The 9229-nt window shown below is 42.0% G+C and overlaps 1 protein-coding gene across 1 annotated transcript; it reads left to right on the top strand.

Moving 5' to 3' along the window:
- The first annotated feature begins 5262 nt into the window (after positions 1 to 5262).
- On the top strand, positions 5263 to 6669 carry LOC141021699 (uncharacterized). Its single transcript, XM_073497555.1, has 2 exons — positions 5263 to 5510; positions 6288 to 6669. The coding sequence occupies exons 1-2, from the start codon at positions 5263 to 5265 to the stop codon at positions 6667 to 6669; spliced, it is 630 nt and encodes a 209-aa protein (XP_073353656.1).
- The last annotated feature ends 2560 nt before the right edge of the window (positions 6670 to 9229 follow it).

Raw genomic sequence — 9229 nt, 5'->3', positions numbered from 1 at the left:
TGAAGGGACTTGCTGTTCCGGCTCAGCAACTTTAGGTGCCTCAGTTGGCTTGGTCACCTTCGCCTTTTTATTAGGCTTTGCTTGTCCACTTCATGGATTATGACAAGTCAGTATAGTTATCAGAACATAATAAGATGCAGAATAAGAAGTGATTATCATTACCCAGGGGCAGTCTTGAAAGCCGGCAGCTCGGTTTGTGATGAGTCGCCAGAGGAGGAACGGGCAAGCTCCTGGTCAATTGAATCAACAGAGTTAGCAGGAAGACAGATAAGACCCGCTAGCAGGTAAAAAGGAGTTTAAGTTAAAAAGCACCTCGTTTCGACGTTTCCGAGGAGCAGTGGTGTTTGGTAAGCCGGAGGACAATTCTTCATCTCCACTGGTTCGGGTCTGACGTCGATTCTCGTGTTGCTGTTGCTTCAAAATAAAGTGAGGATCTAAATAAGCCAAGGGGTGTGAAATCCTTACTTTCCGGGTTACTTGTCGAAGTTTCTGTCTTGGCAAAGAGTCTGAGCCGTAGGAAGTGATAGTTACCTCTTCTTCAGCTGCTTGGCTGGCTCCCGTGTCATCCTGGTAATAGTCAAAGTCAATAAGATGATTGAAAATGAGCCAAGAGAGTCAAGGGCTACCTTTGACTCAGAGGTGTCATCCAGATTCAGCAGTTCAGAGGCGCTGGGTTTCTTTTTCCTCTTGGTGGTATTCTTGGAGGCTTTCCTGGCGGCTTTCTTGGCAGCCCTGGCTTTCTTAGCAGCCTCATGATCATACTCCGTTTTCCAAAAATCAGACTTAGCCTGCAAAGGGTATTAAGGGTTGAGTTAAGAAGGCATTTTAATGATGAGGTCAAGATAAGTAAATTCAGAGACTCACATCTGGTGGCGGGTTAAGCTTGCAGAAAGGGGCCAGACCCACTTTAACACAGTCTTCCGGATCTTCATTCAGAAGAGACTTAACCATTTCATTTATTGCTTCATCAGTTAATGGTGCAGAGCTATGGCGCAGTGAATTCTTTACACTACCAGTGTAAGTGCACATTAAGCCGGCGCGGCGGCTCAAGGGTATGATCCGCCAAGAAACCCAACACCTGACTAAATCAACGCCAGTTAGCCCGTTTCCTAGCAGAGCTTTAACCTTCACAGTAGCAGGAGGAATTCTTTTCCGTTCAGAAGCAGTAAGTTTTTCAGGAAGATTGTGCTTTGGGTCCAGGCGCTCGATGTGATAACCCGGTAATGGATTCTCATCAGCCAGAGAAGTGTCTTTGCAATAAAACCATGTCTTATTCCAATCTTTGGGGTGACTCGGCAAGATCGCGTAAGGGAGGATGGCATCTCTTCTTCACTGAATTGAGATTCCGCCAAGTTCCAAACTGGGTCCGTTCGTGTACTCATTTTGGCGGTTCAAATAAAAGTATTCTCTAAAGAGATCGATGCTGGGCTCCTCTTGAAGGTATACTTTACAAAAGACTTGAAAGTTGCAGATATTTGACACGGAATTGGGTCCGATGTCTTGAGGATGGAGTTGGAAAAAGTGCAGAACATCCCGAAAGAATTTAGAGCCGGGTAGTGAGAAGACCCGGTTCATATGGTCAGTAAAAACGATGACTTCGCCATCTTTCGGCTGAGGTTTTTCTTTGCCCGGGTCAGGAACACGGTAATGCATCACACTCTTGGCGGGCAGATACTCGACTTTGATAAAATCCTTAAATGTGCCCTCGGTGACGATGGAGGGGACCCAATTGCATGTGAAAACTATTTTTGGCGGCATGGTGAAAAGAGAAAGCCTAATAGAAAGGAAATTTTTGCCGGTTTAAGTCAGTTGGTGAAAACACAAGTTAAACAGTTACAACATATATTCAACATGGCAGCTTAAGTGAGGACTAATGATATATGAGTAAGTATAAGACGGTGAGGTAAGCCGCCATGACCAGCATGGATGTTCGAGATCTGACAAGAGTAAAATTTTACTAAGTGCTGGGACAAATAGATTCCACAGATTGAAGCTATAAGTTTGGATCTGCCGCTGTTTAGAAAAAGGAACTAAATTATAAATCTAAGGTGGTGGCAGCAGAAAAGTAGAGGTGCCCCAGAAGAGATCTGTCGCGATGAGGATATGCTCTAATATCAAAAATATGTGCTAAAACTGCTATCGCACAGGACCTATGCTATTTTCAGATCAAAACTACGCGATCTAGAAAGGAGAAAGGGGAGCGGTGATGAACACCGATGAACACTGAAACCCTAATGACAGATCTATAGCGAGGAAAGGGAAGACTTACTGATGCTGATTGACAGCAGAGGAGCACCGCGGCGTTTCTGGTCAGATTCAGGGTGATGCAGCGGCCAGAGTTGACGAAGGGGACGAAGGTCGACGGCGGCGGAGCTCGTGAGGGCTGGTGCGTCGCGAGGAGGAAGAAGAAGGCGAGAAATAAAAGGGGGAGAATGAGAAGTGGGCTCGAGGCCCTATTTATAAGGCCGGAAGGATAAATGGCACGCGCGGAAATCGAGGAGACAGAAAAGTGGATATGTGACGGTGTGGGCGCCTCGACTTTCGGAAGGGTCGGATAAGAAACAGATTTATTAAGATTTGGGCCGTGCGTCGTATTAATTACAGGTGACGTCACGGCGGGTTACCACAATTTCCGGAGATGACGTCATGGCGGGTTACAGTATTTCACAGTAAGATGAAGAAGGATTTTTCTAAGTGTTGAAGATTGACATGAACAAGTTCAAATCAACCTGGAGCCTAATGTTGGGGATATGACTGTCAAATATGACCCGCCCAGGAGGGGCCGGGTCATCCTTATGGCGGTTCATCTAAATGAAGCCCAAGAGTATGTTAAAGATGGCGGTTCATAGACAGGCTTGTTAGAGGGCCCAAACCCGAAGGCGGCCTAAGGCCCATGAGTATAAACCGCCATGTATATGTAAACTTGTATTGTAAGGCATGTAAGATAAGTCACTGAGCCGGACACGTTGTATGAGCCGGCCGGGACTCTATAGGCTGCAGGGCATCAACCCGTGTATATAAGGTGACGACCCGACAGCAGCTTAGGGCGAGAAACAACAGATCGAGAGCCAGGCAAAGCGTATTCGCTCCCTGGTCATGGAAACCCTAGCAATACCACCTCAAACTGGATTAGGCCTTTACCTTCACCGCAAGGGACCGAACCAGTATAAACTCCTCGTGTCCTTTGTCCTGTTTTAACCCCTTTAAGCTAACCTCGTGGCTCCACAACTAAGTCCTTTCACTAGGAGCTAGGGATGCCTCTTCACCCCTTTAAGCTAACCTCGTGTTCTCATTCATATGTAGCTGCTAGAAAATTAACAAGTACTACAATAGAAAAAGTTAAGAAGCATCAGCACACACTTATATTGGTCACTTGCAGACTAAGAATAATAGTACTAGTACACTTGATCGGAAAATACATACTTACTACAATAAAAGGTACAAAGAAGCATCATTTTGTAATCCCCCCCCCCCAAAAAAATAAATGTCAGACTAAGCACATAAGTGCTACTATGAATGAACTATCAGTACAACTTAGTCTACATGCAAGTACCATAGTGCTAAAAATGATACCAGAAGACCCTTGAGAATAATCACAAAAACAAACACAAAAAGAAGGCAAAAAACTCAAATGAAAAGATAACACTTCCACAAAACTCACAAGAACTAGAACAAACAGTATCAGTCCAAGTTACTGGTGGAGTCAAGTACTAGATTCAAACAAACAAAATTGACCGCCCAAGGATAGGCAGGCCCTAACGCTGCTAGATACTTGAACTCAAGACCACGGCGGAACCGTCGGCGAATCCCTAGTAATCCGCACAACGCAGGGCCAGCCGACCAGGGCCCATAGGTCATGAGAGAGTGAGCGCCGTGTATAAGCGCTCAGGTAAGTATTCAGAGGAGTTCGACCAATAGGACTCGGCCGCGCTTATAAACAGGTCGAGATCCTCCTCCCTTAACGAGGTCGGACCAAACCCAGAGCACACGCACATCCAGCAGTCCCCAAATCGCTCGCGTGGGCCATTTGGGCCGGAAAACGGCCCAATAGCCTCCATCGTCTACAAACACCCCACCAATAAGGCCAGTTAAACAAAGTAGAGCGCGGGGCAAAGAAATATAAACTACAAAAAATGTTCGAAAAATGAAAATAGAAAAGTTCAAATACTAGTTCGCAGGCAATAATTTTAAACACAAAAAATAAAAATAATTTTAGCTCTGCACCACGGATGATAAAAAAAGGAAAAAATATGATACAAAAACAACGAAACTCTAAAAAGCAGAGAACTTAATACGCTATCTGTTAAATGTACATAATTTAAACCACCGAATTATATATTACTTTCAAGTTCAACTACTAAAATGCAAGAAGTTCAAATAGATAATGTTTGTCAATTCTGCTAAATTTCTTATTTATATAAAGTCTGACAAGTTCAACTACTAAAATGCAAGATCAAATAGATATTGTTTGTCAATTCTGCCAAATTTCTTATTTATATAAAATCTGTCCACACCTCAACCGACGATTTCGTCGTAAATAATCTCAATCCCCAAAAAAAACTCAGTTCAAACATACATATGACATCAGTACTAAAAAAGCAGGAAGGGTCCGGCCACTCACACCACTGTGACACCAATTTTCAAAACCGTACGCTGTATGAAACTACAATTCAGTTCACACAACACTAAACTATAAGTACACTAAAAAGAGAATACAAAAACTATAAAGGCCTAGCTTAGGTTGCTACAGATGAAAATAAAATAAGTCCCAGTTTTGAGCAACAACTCCCAGGGCACCGAAAAATGTTTTGTGATCAACTAGTGTATAAGACTTCAGTGGAAAAACAAGACTTAACCTCCACACGGAAAAACATCACAAAGCATACATCACTTAAACAGTGGAAAATGCCATCATCACCAACCCTGAGACGTGCAATTGGGATAAGCATCTGATAAGTACAGCTTGACAAGACTACTCAGTGCGACAATAAAAACCATTGGCTTGGACGGTTGGTTCTTCCAGGCCACTACCCGCGCCACCCATTGGGCGGTTGCCACAAGGGACTGCAAACGGCGACCCCACGACCACTACACCCACGTCCCCGATGAACCGCCTCCCATACATCCCCGTCCACGCACTGCAAATAACCCATTGTCTTCCATCTCCGCCTCATTCCCAGAACCACCATTGCCGCTTCCATCTCCACTGCAGACAAACCAGAAACTTCTATCTCCCTAGCCCATAGTCACCGGAGGAGGGCAATGGCGGAGGAACCGTCTGCCAAGCGTCATCATGGGGAGACGTCCGACAAGAGCAGCAACCTCGACGATGTTCACGTCCCCGGCGAGAAGCGCGAGTACACCAAAACCCTCACAGGGGTTGAGCTCCACGGCAAGGAAACACTGGATACCGTCTGCACCAGCGAACCTCACAAGGCTGACGAGATGATGAGCAGGCTCAGGATGAAGAGCGGCGGCTTGTATCCTAGCTTCATCGGAGTTGATGTGGAGTACACCAGCCAAGATGAACCTCCCCAGATGGCAGCAGTCCTATAGTTGTGCGTGGAGGAACTCTGTTTGGTGTACCACATCGCAACGGCCACAAAATGATAACCCATACTGTTCATTCATCTGTTCTACTAGTACTACTCCCTAAAAATTTTATTAAACCTGTTTCCCAACTAGATGAACTACTATAGTTTGTGAAGTGGATGCATGAGTACGTGTTTCTCAAGTTACATGCATTTCTGAAATTGTGAAGTGGATTGTTTCACCAGATTAGCATCTGAAACTGATGCACTGGATTAACATCTGAAAATTGTTTCACCAAATTAATTACTGAACTTGATGTACTAGCATAGATTCTGATCTTGATGCACTAGTATAGTTCATAGAGTTGATGTATTAAAAGATGTTTTTAAACTTGATGTATACATGTAGTTTCTGAACCTGGTCTGATGTAATTTTCAGCAGCAAAAAATGAAGTAAGAACTTGGTGAAGCACTGGTATAGGTCTTTTATTCAACAAAAAGAAAACTAAACTCAAAGTAAGCAGCACATAGATCATTTACTCTGGTTATAGGTTCTTGAACTTGGTGAACCATTTGGTGAAGCACTGAAGATACCAAAAAAGAAAAATGACATGGTGTTACTTGTATTTAATTTCATCCATGACTTATACTATATAAGCATCTACCTCATGGATTATCACCTGTAAACCAAAAAAACAGAAGAATTAAATCTTCAAAAAAGAACACTAATCTTCAATATGTGTCTCCCCCTTGCAGGCCCAAGCGCCTCAAAGAGTTCCTGCAGGAGCAGAAATTGTACACATTTGCCAGTTTCAGCATTGACGGTGACAAGCGAAAGCTGAAGAAGTCTGGTTTGGAGATCAACCCCAAGAACTTCATCGACATTCAGCGCAAGTGGAGAGTTCCAACCACCAGAAAAGAGTATGACTCCTTGGCTGATGTTGCAGCCAGCGTCATCCACCCATTCTACAGAGGCATGAAGAAGAAGATCGACAGGGAGGAAGACCACAAACTGTGGGGGATCAGCCCGCTGCCAGACAAGCTCATAGAATACATAGGAATAGATGCGTACGCCACGTACAAGTCATGGAAGATAATTGTCAACATCATAACAGGTTGTGAAATTTCAAAAGAGTAGGAGGATGACCCCTACTACCACTGCCACTTCGCGGGATGAAGAGACATGAAAGTCTGCCTTCCTGTTGCTTGCGCTTGTGCTTGTCCTTTATCTTGTGGTTTCAAATTTGTAGTTTGCTCTTGTTAGATTGAACAGCTTGCTTATGTCATGTGTGTCAGGGTTTGAACAATTTTGCTTATGTCGTCAAGTACATCGTTCGCTTATGTTGTTAAACAAGTTTGCTAGCTTCCTATTTTGTTTATCCATCATTTGAAGTTGAAGTAGGTTGTGAATGAAACTTGATGGCTGCTATGCAGCACTAGTCATGGAGCAACAAATCACACATGGATATTTTCACAAAAACAGTGGCAGACTAAGGACAACAGCAAATAGTAGTCTTGGACGCTCAGTACAGCTTAGTCCTGTACATTAGTACTATCACACTAAAAATCAGCTTTTAGTTTCAGAAGAACACTAAAAAGACTAAGTTATAGCCGAGGTCAACATTCAGTACTAACAACATCATGCTAACAATAGTTAGAAAATTACTAAGTACTGCAACAGGAAAAGCAAAGAGCCATCAGTACGTATTTCCTAGTCACTAGCATGCTAGGATTGAAAGTACTGGTACACTTGAACACATAGTACATTCATTCTACAAAAATAAAAAGGAACGGGAAGCTTCAGTTCACATTCCCTAAAATAGTGACACACTAAGAATAACAGTAATAGTACAATTGAAATCTCAGTACAACTTAGTCTATACGTCAAGTACTATGATGATACCAAATATTGCCTTGAGAAGAACCACAACCTAGAAAAAAGAAGGCCAAAACTAAATCAAAAAGATATCAGTTCAACCAAGGAGAAAAATCAAAAGAAAGACAACAGAAGCATCATCCCACATTGACCAGTGAGGTACTAGTTTCAAACAACGCAAAAAAATAAAATGATCAAAGTACTAGCACAATTGAAATCTCAGTACAACTTAGTTTGTTCGGTAAGTGCTATGATGATACCAATTAATGCCTTGAGAAAGAAGGCCAAGACTCAACCAAATAGATTACAGTTCAACCAAGGACAAAAATTCACAAAAACAAACAACAGAAGCATCAGTCCACATTGACTAGTGAAGTAATTATGAACTTAATAGGGCTATCTGTTAAATGTAGCTAATTTAAACCAGTGCTTTCACTTTTACTATGAAGTTCAACTACTAAAATTCAAGAAGTTCAAACAAAAATTTGGCTCTCAAATTTTGCTAAATTTCTTATACTTAAATAAAATCTGGCTAGAGATCACGTAGCAACTTCGTCGTAAATAATTTCAATCCCAAAAAAAACTTCAGTTCTAATACATTATATGACATCAGTTCTACATAACAAGGAAGCGTCACTCCACTCACGCTAGATCCACAAGTGCTATTGTGACACCAAATTTTAAAAGCCTTACGCTGAATGAGATTACAATTCAGTACTCACAAAACTATACCATAAGTACAAGAAAAGAGGGTACAAAAACTATAAAGGTCCAACTTGGGTTGGGACAGATGAAAATAAAATAAATCTCACTTTTTCAGCAACAACTCGTAATGCACTTGAAAAAGGTGTTTTCAGTTAACTAGTTTATAAGACTTCAGTACAAAAAATAAAACTTAACCAAAACGAATTCCCGATGAAACATACACAAGTGAAACAGCTATTCAACCACACTATCATCATTGAAAAAAATTTGTTAAACATTGTGCCACACTTAAAAACATCACAAAATATACCAGTTATTACATAGTAGTTGACAAGACATCCAAACACTACAAACAAAGCCTACAATGCTTTCAAGAGATATATCACACAACTATCCCATTCACTACGCAAATGATGACCATTTCTTCGGAAGCCTGAACCTCCTTGGGAAGCTCTGTCACCAGAAGCTGGTTATTCTAGTTGAACACAATTGTATACATATCATCAGTGTTCCAATTAACAATACGAGGCTGCAAAACAATAAAACAAATTACCAAAAATCATGACACATAAAAAAAGAATACACAATAAGCCAAACACAGAAAGTGAAAAGCTCAACTAGAACCCACGTCATTATTTAGAATGTTCTCAACGATCTTTTCACCATCATAGGTTCCTGCATACTTCAGAGTATAATGGCCACATTTATTCGGCCCTTGAAGTGGAACCTTGACACACTACAAAGAAAATACACTTCCGTGATGATACGTTTTTGTCACAGTAGGTCACGTTTTCTGTCATGCATGTACATCCATGACAAATTTATGACAGAATCAAGATAGTCATACCTGTGCTGTCGTAGAATTGTTCAATGAATTTACCAAAATTATCATCATGAAAGTGTCCACTTCCATGACGATAAATCGCGCGTCATAGAAGTGCTTTCGTCAAGGGTGACCGACACATGGCATCCACCGTAACGGGACGCCGTTAAGCTATCGGGTCCTGTTTTGGATCCGGTAACACGTTAACAGCCCGGACCAATGGGAGTTTTACACGTGTAAAATTCTCATTAGTCGGAGGAAACACGTGTCGGCTCAATGTTCGGACAGATGTCA

This window comes from Aegilops tauschii, chromosome 4, assembly GCF_002575655.3.
Source record: "Aegilops tauschii subsp. strangulata cultivar AL8/78 chromosome 4, Aet v6.0, whole genome shotgun sequence".
In the NCBI taxonomy this organism is placed as follows: domain Eukaryota; kingdom Viridiplantae; phylum Streptophyta; class Magnoliopsida; order Poales; family Poaceae; genus Aegilops; species Aegilops tauschii.
The sequence above is the reverse complement of the archived record's forward strand: the minus strand, read 5'-3'. Positions and strand labels throughout refer to the sequence as shown.